At 49.4% G+C, this 16,867-nt stretch overlaps 2 protein-coding genes across 2 annotated transcripts; both read right to left on the bottom strand.

The window, feature by feature from the left end:
- Nucleotides 1-1,136: 1,136 nt before the first annotated feature.
- On the bottom strand, nucleotides 1,137-3,638 carry LOC117859610 (transcription factor bHLH62). Its single transcript, XM_034742751.2, has 8 exons — nucleotides 2,906-3,638; nucleotides 2,568-2,807; nucleotides 2,413-2,478; nucleotides 2,235-2,303; nucleotides 2,068-2,139; nucleotides 1,755-1,970; nucleotides 1,574-1,667; nucleotides 1,137-1,481 (listed from the first exon to the last, which is right to left on the bottom strand). The coding sequence occupies exons 1-8, from the start codon at nucleotides 3,314-3,316 to the stop codon at nucleotides 1,444-1,446; spliced, it is 1,206 nt and encodes a 401-aa protein (XP_034598642.1). The 5' UTR covers nucleotides 3,317-3,638; the 3' UTR covers nucleotides 1,137-1,443.
- A 10,106-nt stretch (nucleotides 3,639-13,744) lies between these two features.
- On the bottom strand, nucleotides 13,745-16,455 carry LOC117860317 (uncharacterized). The gene is made up of 2 exons (XM_034743587.2): nucleotides 14,191-16,455; nucleotides 13,745-14,071 (listed from the first exon to the last, which is right to left on the bottom strand). The coding sequence occupies exons 1-2, from the start codon at nucleotides 15,628-15,630 to the stop codon at nucleotides 13,892-13,894; spliced, it is 1,620 nt and encodes a 539-aa protein (XP_034599478.1). The 5' UTR covers nucleotides 15,631-16,455; the 3' UTR covers nucleotides 13,745-13,891.
- Between the last annotated feature and the right edge of the window lie 412 nt (nucleotides 16,456-16,867).

The raw sequence follows: 16,867 nt of genomic DNA, 5'->3' as shown, positions 1-16,867 counted from the left end.
TCAGGGCCATTCACGTTAAGATCAACGGTAGGATAAATCATGGGTAGGTGAAAGGATTATGAGTTGGTCCAGTTGGATGAATATCGTTCACAGACTGGATAACACGTGAGCCTGCAAAGTACATGTAGACATGCTTTACAAGGGTTTGTAATCGCTGTTCGAGTGCTCGGAGAAGAGAAATGCAGACATTACTGAATGTAAATTGGGTGAAAATGCGAACCATAGACTTTTTTTTACTGCACTCTCTAATTAAAAATATATGTTATTTGCGGCATCAACAATGTCTACTAAGCGACGTTTTCCTTGCAGTTTCTATAAAAATATAAAATTTTCAATAATGATAATTAAATATTTCAAAATTATTTTTCACGATAAATCTAGTTACATCTTTTCTATAGTTAACCTTTATAAAATGATTATATCAATGGTCAAAGTTATAAAAAAAATATCACAAATACTAAATCGACATGTATTTTGAGCCAGAGGATATTGCAAAACACGGGTTTATTCAATGCCACAAATGGTGGATTTCCTCACTTGAATCCATCCACTTGTCCAACATGTAGCACCGATTGAGCAACTAAACTGTTCAGCGATGCCAGGGACGGGGGCATCCGTACGCAGCAGAGCAGTGCGGTTAGGCTCCGAGAGTTGAGATCCAGCGAGGGGCGAGCCTGGACCGAGTGCGAGGGCTCCTCGTAGGAAAAGCGACGCGTAACCTACCCCCACGTCATGCCATGCACCGGTAGAGCGTCGACGACGAGGACGACGGCCGATCGCCGACGGTGACAGGCGCACACGCGCCAACAGCGCACAGACAGCGGCCTCCAGTCACGTACTACTACAACACAACGCCAGTGGGAGCCAAGTCGACGACGAGCTCTGAACCTGAAGGAAAAAAAAATTCCCAGTCGGTTACGACATCGTCGTTCTACGCTTAATGGATTGGCAGCAACGCAACACAGCTTGCTTGGATTGGAGTTGGATGGGATCCTGGGAGAAGAAGCAATAATGCAGCCTAAAACTGATGGGAAAACGATGGGACATCGGCAGCATTTGTGACAGGACGCAGTGGTTCCTTCGTGCTTCCATCCCAGCTACCCGGCCAGCTCATAGTACAGAGATTAGGAACCTGGTGCCAGTAATGTAATGATGTTCTGCACCATAGGAGTATTCTTCTTATACACAAATTAATTAAACTATCAGATGATGGCTGTTACTGCTATCTTGAGAATACTAATCGCGGGGAAAATATGAAAAAGAATTACAGCGCCAGGAAGGATGATGGCAAAGGGATTCGTCTCCAAGGGCCTACACACTACACAGACTGTTAGATTCAGAGCTTCACTCGTCGCCGCTGCTGCCACTGATGTTGTACTTAGGTTTTTCTGCTATGTACAAATCATTCCCTCGGCGGCTGGTCGGTGGGCGTCTCTACCCTGATTAGAACTCCATCTTCATGTGCCCCGCTTGTAATTGACCTGTTTAAGGATGGTAATTCGGGCGCATCAGTGAAAATGTCTAACCGAAGGGAGCAAGATACAGTGAAACATTTGTGGGATTTTTTACTCACCGTGAAAGCTCTGCGCTGAGACGCCATTCTCCTGGCTCTGCCCGTTGTCGATGTGGAAAACGCTCTGCAGATCCTCCTCCCAGAAGTTCCTTTGCTGGAAAAAGGATGCAAACCAACTATGTTAGGATAATGCTCGGAACGATTGTTCAATTCAGTTCAGTGGCTTCAGGATCAGTCTCACCTGCAAGTTTGTGCTGGCAGTTCCATCCTGAAACGCGTACTGCGCGTTGGTCGCCTGAGACAGAGCCAGGTCCAGCGGGTTCAGGCCGCACTGGTTCTCCAACCCGTTCGGAACAAACGACTGGAAGACGTCTCCTTGATCGCTGAATGGAAAACCTGAGCTGGAGCTTTCCAGGGAGAAGACTGAACTCGCTGAAGGGCCACAGGCTTGGAAGATCTGAATTTTTCACAGAAGCATACGTAATAACGTAAGTAGCTAATTGTTTGGTGGACCATCACAGCACATGTTCAGAAGGGGAAAGTTTTAAACTTACATCTTTTTGCAGGAGGGTAGGCAGGTTACTGAAGTCAAGTGGATTCACAGTTGCGAGCTTCATCGAGAGGAACTGAAACCACAGAACGGCAAAATTGATCAGAATTATGAAAGCTGCATCCCATGGCATCAGATGATCCAGCTATTTGGAGTATGCCTGCAGCTTACCTCGACTTGCCGTTGCAGCGATTGCACGTAGTTTATGATTTCATCAAGCATGAGTGCCTTGCCAATCACCTAAACAAACAACATTTTAACAAAAGATTTCAGTAAACTTGCGGCAAAGGGCTGTCAACTGCTGTACTTGTTTTTCCCAGAGACTTATTCTGAAACCACCAATTAATACCTTGTTGCATCCTGGCACCAGGTCCTGGAGAACCTTCATCCTCTGGCTGATCCTCTCTCTTCTCACCTGATTAAACACACAAGACGAGTCAACACGCAGTGATCGAATTCGACAAGCTGGAAGGGAGCATGGCAGTGAAATGATGGGAATTGTACCCTCTCTGCGAGGCTGTGGCTGTCAGTGGCCTGCCCTCTCCTGGCCCGGACATGGACGTAGTCCTTGGGGGGCTCCACCGGCTTGGCATTCTTCCCCTTCCCCGGCTTCTGCCCGCCGCCGTCCTCAACGGAGCTGTCGCTCCCGGCCTGCTCCGGCTTGGGCTTCACGGGGCTCTCATCCTTCCCCTCGGCGCCCTCCGTCTTGCACCTCTTGGCATCCGGATCCTTCTGCTCCCCAGCCTGAACACAAAGAATTTCGACGCGAATTCCAGCGTCAGTGGCGCGGAACGCGGGACAGGAGCGAGAGCCGGGCACAATTCAAGCAGAGCGAAGCTCACCTGGGCAGAGGCCTCCTTGCCCTTGCCTTTGGCCGCCGCGGGCGCCTTCCTCTTCTTGGCATTGGCGTCCCTCATGGCTGACGCCGGGTCAGACACCGACGACGCCTCCCGGGAGCCGGCGAACTCGCCGTTGCTCGCGGCGGGCGCCGGCGGCGGCAGCCCGAAGAGCCCCGCGGCGGCCGCGGCGGCGCCGGCGAAGCGCTGCCCGCTGAAGCTGGACAGCCGCGCCGCGCGCTCCGCGAACCCCGGGTCGCCGCAGAACCTCTCGAGACAGTCCTCCCCGCCGTCGGCCCCCGCCGCGGCGCTGTCGAGCATCGCCGGCACGGCTCCGAGCGCGCCGAAGTCGAGCCTCGGCGCCGAGCTCAGCAGGCTGGCAATGTAGTCCCTACCACCGCCGGCCCTGCCCTCCATCGCGGCCGCAAGAAAGAGCAGACTAGAGTAGAGTAGACTGGCCGGAACGGGAACACCGTCCGAGGAGCGGGTCCTCCCTTTCTCGGCGGTGGATTTGGGGAAAGGCGCCTCCTTTAGGTGGCGAATCGGAGGCAGAGGAGGAGATTTTATAGGGGAGGGGAGGTGGGGGATGGATGCTTGGGGGATTGGGCAATGGGCTGGATGGAGGTCAAAGCGTGGTGGTGAACTGGTGATGCCCCGCTGCAGCTGGAGCTGGAAGCGGAAGCTTTTCGGTTTGGGGTGGGAAGGAGGATGCCTTTTCAGGCTGCGCCATTGCTCTGCTCCCTTTTCAGCCTCTCTCCCGCCGGCGCCGTAACAGGTACTAGGAAGTAAAAAACACCTCGACCCCGGTGGCTATCAACCTCAATCTTACCGTGTGGTAGATTTTGATTTTCTTTTCTCGAATTTTTTTTATATGGACAATCCGGAGTTTGGTTTCCTGAACTTTAGGAGAATTTGACTCATGTAATTTGTCACTTGGACACCAGAAAATGTTAGAATTCATTGCTTAACGCACAAACTTTTTGATTTATGGGCACAACAAAATTCAGTGCAAATCTTCCATAGATATAACATGATTGGCAGTGTCACCGTGAATTTTCAGGACTAAGCAATTACCAGCTATATTCGTTATTGCAAAATCCATTAGCTAAGAATCCGTGGCTTTTTTGGAGCCGCTATATCTTGCAACAGTTGATACTGTTTGATACCTTTGAAGTGAGACCTTTTCATCGACACTAATGATATTAGAAACTTTTTCATTTGCGGCGAGGATAGCCACGGGTGCTTGGTAGGATGCCGATCGATGATGAGATGATAATAATTGTGACAAAGAGAGGAAGTGAAAAAAAAGAGAGAGATGGTTTTGTGTGTCTGACAAGACTATTCACCACATGTCAATTTTGATTGATACATGGAGCCCATTTGTCGAGTTCTTGTGGGTTTTATGAGTACTTTGCTAGTCAGCCTAAGCAGATTTGACACCTTATCCTACTTAGGTCAAGCCCCTTCACATGTGGCTTTGTGTTGTAGGTGAAAAGGATGCCCCCCTATTTTGAGTAATTTGAGCTCTTTAACAAATGCCTTATGCCCTCATATACCTCTTATGCACATTCAAAAGTAGGGTGCCCATTGGAAACTCTTGTGCCTAAATCCATAGCATAAACCAAACTTCTTCTTCTTTTGCTTTATGATGCACTGCTCCAAATTTTCTAATGAAAGTTGCAGTCATATGCAAGACTATGTGGATGCATACCGGTAGGCAATAGGCAACAGGCATTGATGCACGCTAATCGGGGGCACTAGGCCATAGTCCCTGCTCTCAAGGATAAGGCTTGTTCAGTCGAGAAATTGGATGAGCTCTGGATGCCTACTGCCTAATTGCTTACCCAAAAACGGCAATGGCGATTACTTCTGCAGAGCCAGCTGCGTGCGTGGGCCCACATCCTCCAGAGAGATTATCCTCGTGGGATAATCCGAGCTGCCTAACACTTCATCGCCATTTCCGGCTGGCTCCTTCCTGCTGAAGAGATCGACGTTCCCGTGCTTGCATGGTGTTCAGATTCAGAGACCTGCCGAGATCACTTCCACAACGGGAACAGAGAGGCCAAAGCCGGGGCCCCATGCTTGCTTGATCGATGTCACTGCTGCAACCACTTCCTTGAGCTCACAAGCTGAATTCATGAGTTCATCCATGGCATGGGGCTTCAATGCAAGCTAGCCAAATCTGCAGAGACAGGATGCTGCACTACCAACTTGCCATGAATGTACTTCATCGCTCAAAACGGTGAGCATTCCTTCGGCTTCAAAGGTACTCCTATCCTGTGAGTTGTAATTCCAGAGGCCTGCAATGTGTTGTGGATTTGAAGTGAGATTCAGGATGTTTTAAAAATTGCCAGAACTGCGCGTTCAAACCAAGTTTAGCTGTAGGCGTTACATACGCGAAACTAGCAAGAATTTGACAGCTCACAAGTGGCGTGCATTTGAATATTTGTCCCTCGAGGCATCGCATACACATTCTCTTCTTCGTCAACGGGCGCAATGAAATGAAGAGAGAGCCGGAAGAATAAACATATGGACTGACAAGTAGAATAATCTGGCTGCCAAGCCAATCAACGGTTTTCTCCAATCAGAGCTCGCATTATTCTAGCTAATCCCTGGCTGTATCTCTGAACAATCTCCTCGGCCGACCCCATTTTATTCTACTCGCCTCGGGATCGCCGCGACGCTCACATGCATCACGTCGTTAAACAACTCTCTCCAACTCTAGCCGTATTCTCATCTGCAGTATTCCGCCAGAAATCCGAAAAAAAAGTTAGTTCATGACCATCATCAAAGAAAAGAAAGTTAAGGGAATGGTCGGCGTCGAGCTATACATAGAATTTGGCGGATTTTGAAGAAAAAACTCCAAACTCAATTCTACCGTTTCTGCAAGATCATACAAATAACCTTAGCCTGAACTTGGAACATTTTATAATATGAATAATTCAATGTAATAGGAATAACTCAATGTCACCGGCAGATTCATGGATAGCATTATAGCCGGTCCGTGTTTGTGCACAACCGTGTGGCAAAATTTCTACCACCAGCTACTATACTGCCAGTGCCAGAACCAACAAAAGACTGTCTCGCATTGCTCGTTGCTGCTGCCTGCCTTCTCAGCAACTACCCGTCGACAAAGCTGGACGACGAGTAGGTGAAGTGAAGCCTGCAAAGCACACACGGTTCTTGACCATAACTCTCTCTCTCGCTCAACGGACTTGATGATGATCTCTCTCTCTCATAATCGCGTCTCCGGGGACAGAATTAACCACCGAGGCGTACGAATGGACAGATCTTCTAGGAATATAGAGCAATAAAAGAGTAGATTAGGTGGTGGCGACAGTACTGCTACAACATCTATTAAGGGTTAGTTTAGTACAAGCAGGATGTACTTGTTTATTCGTGGAGCTATGGAGAAAAAGGGCTGGCTGGCCCTAGGGTTTTTAAAACTTCCCGTCTTCTTCGTCAGGGCTCAATCATTTGAGCAGGAAAGGGGAATCCATCGGCGTCCATCCAAGAAGTGTCTCCGAATTCATTTTCTTTTTCAGGTGAGTTTTTCGGTGCAGCGACGCGGCAATGGCGACACGGCGTGGACCCTTCCTACGTGGCGGCCGACGTGTGGGCCTTGTCAGTGACTGGAGGGAGAGCCACGCTGGTTGCCACGTCGGATGAACCTGCTTGTGTATCTCCAGCGGCCGTGTTGCTTTAGGAAGGGTGATTGTTTTGTATAGTTGATTAGTTGTTGGATCTGAACTTACAGCATAAGTTTGGTGGATCTGAACGTATAGAAAAATCAAGGGGCTCATTGTTGTTGCCTCTGCCTCTCGTAGAGATATTCTCCTTCCTGGGGTCAATCATTGCTGCTATTTCTAACCTATCCCGGCGCTTACTTTCCGGTTCTTCTGTCGGGCTCATGAACTGACCATTATCTCTGCATACTGTGCACCGTGCCGTTAGTTAATCCCAACACATTCTTGATTCCTGTCATCTTTACTCAGATAACAAACGTCTCTGCCTTCCAATCACACTTTTGCAGATGTGGTGCTTGAATTGCACGTAGAGTATCGATCGATCACAAGGCAAACACTTGAAGGATGATGCTACGCTCTACTTGAGCAGTTATACGCTGCTGCCTTGCCCGATCGGTTCATCAGCAAAGGTTTAGCGGCAGTGGCAGCAGGTAGGCTTGGCCTTGTTCGTCCCCGGCACGGCGGCGTGAATGCGCGGCGTTTTTAGGGCGGCCGCTAGGACTAGGAGGAGCACGGTAGATTCTGATCGATGGCCGGCCTTGACTTTCGCTGCCGAGTCCGTCTGTCCGTGCGCCGCGCGGGTCGTCAGATTCAGATCACCGCCGAGACGAGGAGAGAGATTGCGAGAAAAATTCGCCGCCGTAGACGTCAACTTCGTTCCCGGGTACGGGAAAAGGATGAGCGGACGGCGTGGGTTAAAGCCAAGTAAAGGTCACCTGCTACGTGCTAGCCGAAAAGTTACTGCTAGTGCTAGGAATAAATTGGTGCCTCGCCATAGGAAGTTACATCATATGCATGTGTGCGTCGTCGTAGGATAAGGCAGGTAAATCCAATCATAGAACTGTTTAACAAGTTAACAAAAGATTGCAAGGTGATGTCGGTTAACCGGTTAAACAGGTCGCTTATACTTTGACCAGATCAAGGTGATGCCTCGGAAATGTCGCTTCTTGTTCTGAAGAAAAGGTACGTAACGAAGCTACCGGTTAAGTCCGGTAAACAGCAGTGTGTATTTTTAGGCTGATGAGCAGCGCTACCACTTACAGTACATAATTGAACAGCTTTACAAGCGAATTCCGCACTAGTCTCTTTGTTGGTAGCTATAAGCCTCGACGCACACGGACTGGTCATCTTCTCTCGTTGTGCTCGGCGGAATCCCAAGCAGCTGAGGTGCTCCATGCATGGCCGGACGGAGCTTTGAAGCGAAGCTTGGAACAATGAACAGTTCGGAGACTTTGGGGGGTTCGGGTCACAAGGTTAAAAGCGCGGCGAACAAGGGGGAGAAGAGAGAGAGTTGGGTAGCTTCGAGTGCAGCACCGGCACTGTGCGGCTAGGGAGGGATGGGTCACTTTGTACGATGGAGAAGGAGCGACGCTGTAGTGTGCGTGTGGCCGGCTTTACAAGTGTACGCTGTAGCATCCGCGGGACGCGTCCGATCGATAGGTGGGGTGGGGTGGTGGGGGAAAAGCTCGCCGACCTAACCAACCTGCAACCGACGAGCGAGGGGATTCTTGCCGTGGTGGAACAGTGGCGCCGGCCCGGCCGGTACTGTGCGTGAGCCCTTGGACTGGAGGGTGGTGGACCGCCTGACGGGTGACAGGCCGAGGCCGGTGGCGAGACACACAGACGGAGAGAGACGGGGGAGGGGACGGCGGCGGAGAGGAGAGCTCTCAGCCCCTGGACTGGGCCACTGGGGGAAGAAGGGTCGACCGAGCCATGGACTACCATTGCACAGAGTCCGGCAACGGTTACTCCTCGTTGGGCCAGAAAGAAAGCTGACCAAGACCCAAAAGGCCTAAAGGCCATCTCGACTTGCATATTGAATCCAAAAGGCCGAGTGTTTCGGCCCATGAAACTCAGTTGCCAGTTACTGGGCCGTGGAAAGCGCAAACCTAAGCACAAAACTGAACTGCCAGCAGCGGAGTTGTTCCATCTCCTCTCCCGGTTCTAGTTCTACAAGCTCTTGCCGCTCACAGGAGCACATCTCCTACGATCATCAGCATACTAAAGGAAAGGACACATCGCAAGATAATCTTTCAGAACCTAAAGAGTAAAGACAACCTGTTAATTACAAGTACAATGCTCTCATAAAAAATATAAATCTACCTAGTTTACTAACAAGTGTTGCACACACCAAGTTAAAAAAAATGAGGCACATATTAATAAGCGCATTGCGACATTGATGTTACTACGTTACAATTCCAAAATACTCGTGACAGACAAACCATCTGATACGAGCTCCCAAGTAGCAAATTAACACTTAACAACAGGTTCATGGCCCCAACAGGACATGTTATGATGTGATGATAGCAAGGGAACCGAGACGCTGATAGCACGCCGCCCAACCTCCGCCCAGGAATCATGCCAGAAGGAGGTGGTCAGCCCGTCGCCGATGGCGACCGTGGTGAGCGTGCGATACTCGGGGATGAGACGCTTGAAGGCGGTCCAGCAGGGAGTGTCTTCGTCGGCGTAGCCCCCATCATACCATAGGCGGATCCAGTCCGCCCACGGATTCCTGTCGTCGGTGAACAACTTGTGGACGTGCTTCAGGAGGAAGCTCTTTGAGGGTGGCGAGGTCCTTCACCCCGATACCGCCATCGTCGCAGGAACGGCAAGCCTGACAGTCCCCGCCACTGCATTTGGTCTTGCCCTTCCAGAAGAGCCCCTTGCGCAGTCGGTCCAGCCGCTCAATGGTCCCCCGGGTCCTATCTTCAGAGCCGCCCAGATGTGCGGCATTAGGTCCGTGGATTAGTGACACGTTGCGGAGAGAAATAGAGTGAGTATGTCAATTCGCCCGGTGCTTTTTGGGACCCGTGCACATGCATGCGGTGGGCGGACCCAAGCCGCTTGGAAGGCTGGAACAGCAGGAGTAATTTTTTTTAAGCAGGAACAAGAGTACTACTGGCAAAACAGGTGCATCGTGAAATTTCTGTGAATATTTTGCTTGCACAAAAATACGTGCAACGTCATATTTGTTCTATACTATATACATTTTCACATATTTGATTTTGGAGAACACTGGTCCATACAAAAGTATGTGTATCATAAAAAAATTATTTACTAATCTATTAAATTTTATGATAAGATGCACGTACTTATGTTCACGTGCTATTGCAAAAATGAAAACTTGAATGACAATGAACTTTTTAAAATTTTTGCAATGTTCATTTTCTTCAATATAAGATGCACGACATATTTTTAATTTTGTGATGTTAGGTGCATAAGAAGGCGTGCATCTTCGTGCATCAACCACATTTGAGTTCTGTTGTTTTCGAAAAGTACGTGGTTGGATACTTGCTTCATCCGTTTATTAGACATTTGTTGTAACATTTATGGAAGCATTTTCAAGGATCATTTTTTAACAAATTTTGTGTGAAAACAACATTTTTTATATTTCCTAGAGTACACAAAAGAAATTGTATCATGAAAAAAATATTATATATATGCATTCTCATTCATGGAATAATTTCAAGATTTTTTGTTGTGCATCAGTCTAACGTGTTTTTTTTTCAGGTAGTCTAACGTGATCTTTCATATATGTGCATCACCGTTATGGAATAATTTTAAGTAATTTTAGTGTGCTAAAATGTGTGCATCTTATGTGACATAGAGGTAACGAGAAGCACACGTCCACTCAGGCACTCAGCTGTCCATCTATTTCCCCCGAGGGCCCACATGGAGCAGGGAGGGAGAGCATGGGGTGCGAGACGAGAGCATGTTGAGGCACAAGTGTACAACGTAAAGGCCCGCCGATCGAGTACAAGGTCTTGTTTAGTTCTCAATTTGGGAGCGGTAAAATTGGCATTTTACCATAAATGCGCAACTGTAGCGTTTCGTTTGTATTTGTAAGTTATTGTCCAAATATTAACTAATTAGGCTCAAAAGATTCATCCTGCAAAGTACAACAAAACTATGCAATTAGTTTTTTATTTCGTCTACATTTAGTACTCCATTCATGTACCGCAAGTTTGATGTGATGGGGAATCTTCTTTTTACATAGTGTTAAAGTTGGGAGTTTGGAGGGAACTAAACATGACCCAAGTGTACAACGGCTCGCTTGAAGCATTTTGCATAGCATTTTGCATAGGATATATTCCTGGGGGTGGAGGCAGGACGAAGACGAAAACAGTTCCGTTCCGATTAATCCATTTTCAGTTTGTACTAAAGAACTGAATACGGGCACCGCCATGTTGCGATGTGCAACTCTCATTCCATTTACTACCCCTTTTCGTGATGTGCTAGACTGCTAGCGCTTAAACCTGGATTGAACTAATCTACCTACCCTCACAAGTCACAATCACAAATCACACAAGTAATTGCTAGACTGCTAGCATTTAAACCGGCCGATCGGGACACAATCACACACAAGTTAGCTGGATCTGGCTCGGTGAGCTGCTTGGTAATTGCAACTGGAACTGGAACTGCAGCAGCTCACACAGATTTTTCTCCGGGTAAAGCTTTTACATTTCTTTTCTTTTCTTTTATTTAAAAAAGCTCTATGTTCTTCTTTTTTTAAATTTTACTACGGTACTCTAAAATGATCCTAAACCGTATATCTAACTGCAAGATATATCTCTTTTTGTTGGATTAATGATCGGACGGCCAGAGGAAGTGTAATCCTCTGAACTAGATCCAACATGACATTTCAAATTGCTCGGGGGGAAATGCAACAGAGCCAGCGGAAGGTGGCCAGCTGGCGAAGCAAGATCACGAAATTGATGTGGATGCCGTGTACTGTAATGCTCGAACGAAATGCTTCCAAATGACTGCTTGTGTTATACCTTGTTTGGTTCTAAACTGAGCGAGGATTTGCATGGTTAGAAAAGGATTATATCAACAGCTCTCACTGAAATGTTTGTGTAATACTAGTCATCCGTTATCTCCCATCCATTTAATTCGGCTTCCTGTATTTTTTATTCCATCGAATGCTGTTGATGTATTGCCATGTTCTACACACTCACAGATAAAGAAACACATGTGTTGGGGGAAATATTAACGACCTCCCAAAACCACTAAAAGCGACAGTCACGAAGGCCCAGGCCCACCCGCGGTAATTATGATCACATCCGGCCCAGTGGAAGCAGAGAACATCCCACTCCGTCTCACCTGACCCAGGGCCCCGGGGTCGGACAATCCCGACCCCTCGATGATGGGGCTCCGCCTCGCCCGACCGCGGTCCCAGGGTCGGGAGCGCCCGACCCCTCGCCGCAAGGTTCCGTCTCGTCCGACCGCGGACCCAGGGTCGGGAGCGCCCGGCCCCTCGCCGCAAGGCTCTGCCTCGTCCGACCCGGGGAACCGGGGTCGGGAGCTCCCGACCCCCATCACAGAAACTCCGCCTCGTCCGACCCTGGACGCGGGGGTTGGACTCACTCGGGTCCACGAGACGGATATTCCCCTCGGGCGCGGACCGGAGGATAAGGATAACGATCTCGTGGGTCCCCCTATCAACCTCGCCATAAATGCGCCGCGGCCCTGTCAAGCCACAAGGGAGCGGCGTCCCCAACGTAACCGGTCACGAATACCGGAGCACGGCCGTGCGGCGCGGGTTGCAGTGGCCGCGGCTCCTTCTGATTCGCCACAGGGTACTCATGAGCCACGCCGAACGACACCGGAGGGCGCATCGCTTGCCCTCGCGCCCTGTGCTCCTAATGGTAGCGTCAGGGACGCGACGTTCGGGTCTTACGGTAACCGGCGGGGCAACAGAGTCAGACCTCCTCCCCGGCGGGCACGGATGCCGAGGTTGAGGCTCATCATCACTCTCGACGGCGACGGCGACCAGGGAGATCATCGACAAGATCAAGAGGAGATCGCCTTCCCTCGTCGGGCGCGCTGGCAGAGACCGGGGGCCGAAGCGGGAGCGGCGGCCTCGGGGCCCTCCCTTGTACTATTTTTCTTTCTGGCTTATCCTTTCTGTTTCCTCTCCTAAGGCCGGTCTCAACTGTAACCCCAGGCTCCTTCTTGTGCTATAAAAGGAGGACCGGGGGTCACGGGACGGAAGAGACTCTTTTCCTCAAGCCAACAGCACATTCTCACAGTCCCTTAGAGCACTAGCACACACAAGAGACCTGGGATCAGTTCCCTCTCTTGCCCATCTGTAACCCCTACTACAGAACCCCGCGTGGGTAACACGAGCAGCCTCGATACTGGACGTAGGGCCTCCTTTGCCCGAACCAGTCTAACCCCGTGTCTCCCACGCCACCATTCAAAGCTTTATGCGCATAAAAGAAATTTACTAGTCTAAGTCTTGATCCGCAAATCTTGACAACTGACACATGGTGAAGCCAGAGGAGGAACTAATGCCTCACAGAAGTAGCTATTGTGGAGGCGAATAAAAGAACACACAATCTTATCCTGGTCGTTCTAAGCTGGGTTCTGATTCTGAGCACCTGAAAGAAGACGAGTTTGCAAAAGAAGAAGCAATGAAGGAGAACTTGGCTGATCGCTGCTCTGGAGATGACACTCTGAAGAAGAGGAAGAGACCGCATGTCGCTCGGAGATTGTTTTCTGCAGATGACTAGGAAGTAAGAGCAACCGAGCAAGACGAAACATGCTCGTTGACATAGCAATTTAACACCCTTTTGACGAAACTGGATGCAAAGCAGTTGTAAGCATGATCAGGCAGCTTTTCTTTCCCCTTTTGATCCTGCTAGGAGGGTATGATGCTTGAGGTTCAGACAAAAAATGTAAATTATTTGTTGTATATAGCGCTAATGTAAGGGCATGATTATATATATGCCTTGATCCATCACTCTCTAATTTTACGTGAATGAACAAAAGTGACAATTCTCTGATATAATATTTAGCAACAGCATCAGGTTGTCTTCTACCTAATGTATTCTGCCTGACCATTTCTGTTGGTTTCCAGAAATGGCATGTGGCCATTGTGTCCATTCAGAAACTGTGCTGTATAAGACAACAATGGATGCCAATGGTTTGCTATTTTTAACAGAAAACATGGGAACGGGTGTCGATGAACCTAGGTGCTCAGCATACTGATCAAAGAGCTACAAACAACATGCCATTCTGGAAATTATCTCGATGCATATGTGATCAGGATGCTGACCACGGAACTGATGAGAAAGAACTTAAAACTTCAGGCATAAGTGGAAACACCAGAATCTGGAACACCAGAAAGAAACCAGACAAAAAAGAAGTGCATCTTGAGGTCAAGTCAACAGTATTTGTACTAAAGTTTCTGTATTGCAAGTTTGCAAACAGATAGTAGCAATTACGGAGAAGATTTCCTTCCTCACTCGCTGAAGGCACAGTCATCCACTAAGGAAGCCAAACCTCTCAAGTTCCTGCTACCTGTGGCAGATTGCCCATGCAGAGGCTCAAATGATCTGAAAGAACGTTGTTTGAGGCGCACAGCATCAACTTCCGTCATGCTTATTTTTTCTTCACACTCTTGGTTTTCATTGCAAGGACTCTACATGTAAAAAGATGAGATGTCAGTGAGACACTAATAAATCAGATGCGAACAATCGTAGTGACCAATTAGTTACTATCCATTCGCAATAAAAAAGATAAGATGTCAATAAGAGTTACCTTGTGAAGGCAGCTGCCGAAGATACATGCTAGGAAGTTGGGAGGAGTAAGCCCACTTCCTGGAGGGAGGTTGGAAACACTCACGACACAGCCATGCATCATGTCAATGCAGAGCACATGCCGCACACACTCTTCCAGCTTCCCTGGAACCGATGTAAGATCAGCAGCAACAGTAACATAGATAACATGTTCGTTTGCCATGCTAAGGACAGGGAAAGTGGGCATCATCCTTCTGTAGAATGGGTCAAGCTGGATATTTCCAAAGGAAAATGAGTAAAACAACACCCACTCCGGTATCTGGATGTCCTGGAGGGCCCAGATGGAGAGGGTCGCACAGAAGGGGTCCCTGTGGCCATAGTTGTCAATGGTGATGAATCTGAGGGTGTCTTCGACATAGCAAATGGAGCTATGTGCTGCCGGCATCCCCCGGCCCTCAATGCCAGGTTTGATGGTAGGCTTTCTGGGCAATCCAACGAAACGGAACTGGGGATGGGCAGAGCTCACATCATTGCATATCAATATCCCCTGAAGTAAGTCAACCCAGCATAGCCCAGCTGTTCCGAACACAGAGACAATATCGGAGCAGAAGGTACAGGAGGAACGTGACGCGTGCTCTTCAGGCTTAGTAGGCAGAGGGAGGACCACCTCAGTCTGAATCCACTGACCGGCGGCAGGGCCGGATGAGAACCACTTGAAAAGGGTGCCTTTGCTTGAGGGGCGGCCTCGTTGTTTTTTGAGCAGGAGCTCAGCGAGGATGAACTCTCCGGGCTGATCGCCGCGGCTCTGGATAGCGACCCCAGTCCCAATGCCAACGTGGGTGAACATGGACACGGATCCGGATGGCAGCTGTGGGATCACGGCGATTGAGTTTGCCCAGACATCGTACGCGAGATAAAACCCCCGTAGACTGAGGCAGGGGCGGTAAGGACCAACATATAGGACGAGCATGTTTCGGTCGGCGCTCGAGATGAAGGCACCAGGCGGGAAGCTGTAGAAGGAAGAGTAACGTGGCCATGACACCCGAAGAGCCAGGGCGGTCACCTCGTTGGGGTGGGCAACCTGGATGAAATGGGGTTCAATGCCCTGCAGCGCCTGACCGTAGAAGACAGGATCATCGCCGCCGGTGAAGACCACCGGGACCTTCTTCGTGGCACTGGGACAGCAGAGTTTGCGCTCGCGAAGGGCATCCTCTGCCTGCTTCTCCACCGTTTCCCGATAATGCAGTATCTCACGCTGCATCACGGTCTGCCTCTTCGACGACGGGATGCCCTCGAGAGCTGCATCCATGATGCTCTCCAGCGACGGGAGTCCTTGTTCTTCGATGAACTCTACCATCTCATCCTTGAACTGGACGGAGCGAGACAACAGCACTTCACCAGGAGGATGGCTTCCGCCACTCACTTCACCCGGTGGATGGCTTGCGCTTGCGCCACCCTCCATGGGGATTGGGGTTAGAGTTGGGGGTGGGCGGCGGGCGAGGGAAGGAAGGAGGGGGCGGGCGGTGCGCCGGCGGCGACTGGCGAGGAAGGGGATTAGATCGGGAAGCGCAAGAGGCGACGCTGGGGCAAAGAGGAATCTGCGTTCTGCGAGGATTGAGAAACCTAACCGGACCAGCGCAGAAGGGATTAGGATGAAAGTAGAAACCTACCCGTACCGACCGATACCGCATCCCGTGTATACCGATCGAATACCGTATTTACAGGAAAATTCGAAATAGGAAAAAAATCCGAGAAAATCTGACGAAATCGGGATCGGAATCGGTTGGAAGGTTTTCCCCCACCAAATTGTCGGTTTCCGTTTTTTATCGGGAATTTCCAGTTTTTTCACCGGATTTTTCCCGACTAACCTCTGCGACTGACTCCCGCCTCCCACGCCCAATCTCCTTGCTCCTCAGACTAGCTGCAGAAGGATCCCCATCCGCTGCTCGCACCAGCTTGCTAAAGGTTGACCACGCCGTCCAAGCACTTCATCTGGTGCTCGCCCGATGCCGCTCAGGCTCGCTACGAGAGAGCAGGTCTTGCGCCGCTGAGCTCCCATCGCCGGTCACCGCATGGCCCCTGTCCCTCCGCTGCATCTCACCAACACACCGCACCTCCTCCCTCTGGCCGACGCACCTTCTCAGCGGCTGCCCCATCTCGCCACTTCTCTAGTATGCCCGCACGCCCGCAGCTACAGCTACCCACCTGTGCAGCAATGGAGAGGATAAGGCTGCTGTGTTTGTGCCTAGAGAACAGATGGAGATTTGCCTTATCTCTCTCGTAAGCGGGCTATATGGGAAAATAAAGAACGTGAGTAGGCCCATAGTATAGGAGCAGCGCCAGCACCGTCAGTTGTTTTTTCTCACATTGCTAATCTAACAGCTAACAGACTTATTGGGGTGGTGGGTTCCACGGACTAAAGTTTAATCAATGTCACATCGAATATTTAGATACTAATTAGGAGGACAAAATATGAGCTAATTATAAAATCAATTGCACATATGGATGCTAATTCGCGAGACGAATTTATTAAGCCTAATTACTCTATGATTTGACAATGTGATGCTATAGTAAATATGTGCTAATCATGAATTAATTAGGCTAGATTCATCTCGCGAATTAGCCTCCATCTGTGCAATTGGTTTTGTAATTATTCTATGTTTAATACTCCTAATTAGCATCTAAACATTCGATGTGAT

Source organism: Setaria viridis, chromosome 6 (genome assembly GCF_005286985.2).
Source record: "Setaria viridis chromosome 6, Setaria_viridis_v4.0, whole genome shotgun sequence".
Classification (NCBI taxonomy): domain Eukaryota; kingdom Viridiplantae; phylum Streptophyta; class Magnoliopsida; order Poales; family Poaceae; genus Setaria; species Setaria viridis.
Note: the sequence above shows the minus strand (reverse complement) of the source record. Positions and strands in the feature narration are given on the sequence as shown.

Coding starts and splice junctions, on each gene's coding strand:
- LOC117859610 (XM_034742751.2), bottom strand. CDS start 3,316: ATGGAGGGCAGGGCCGGCGGTGGTAGGGACTACATTGCCAGCCTGCTG. Junction 2,140..2,234: donor CGCTGCAACGGCAAGTCGAG/GTAAGCTGCAGG, acceptor CTGTGGTTTCAG/TTCCTCTCGATGAAGCTCGC. Junction 1,668..1,754: donor CTGCCAGCACAAACTTGCAG/GTGAGACTGATC, acceptor TCCTTTTTCCAG/CAAAGGAACTTCTGGGAGGA.
- LOC117860317 (XM_034743587.2), bottom strand. CDS start 15,630: ATGGAGGGTGGCGCAAGCGCAAGCCATCCACCGGGTGAAGTGAGTGGC. Junction 14,072..14,190: donor TCGGCAGCTGCCTTCACAAG/GTAACTCTTATT, acceptor TTTTACATGTAG/AGTCCTTGCAATGAAAACCA.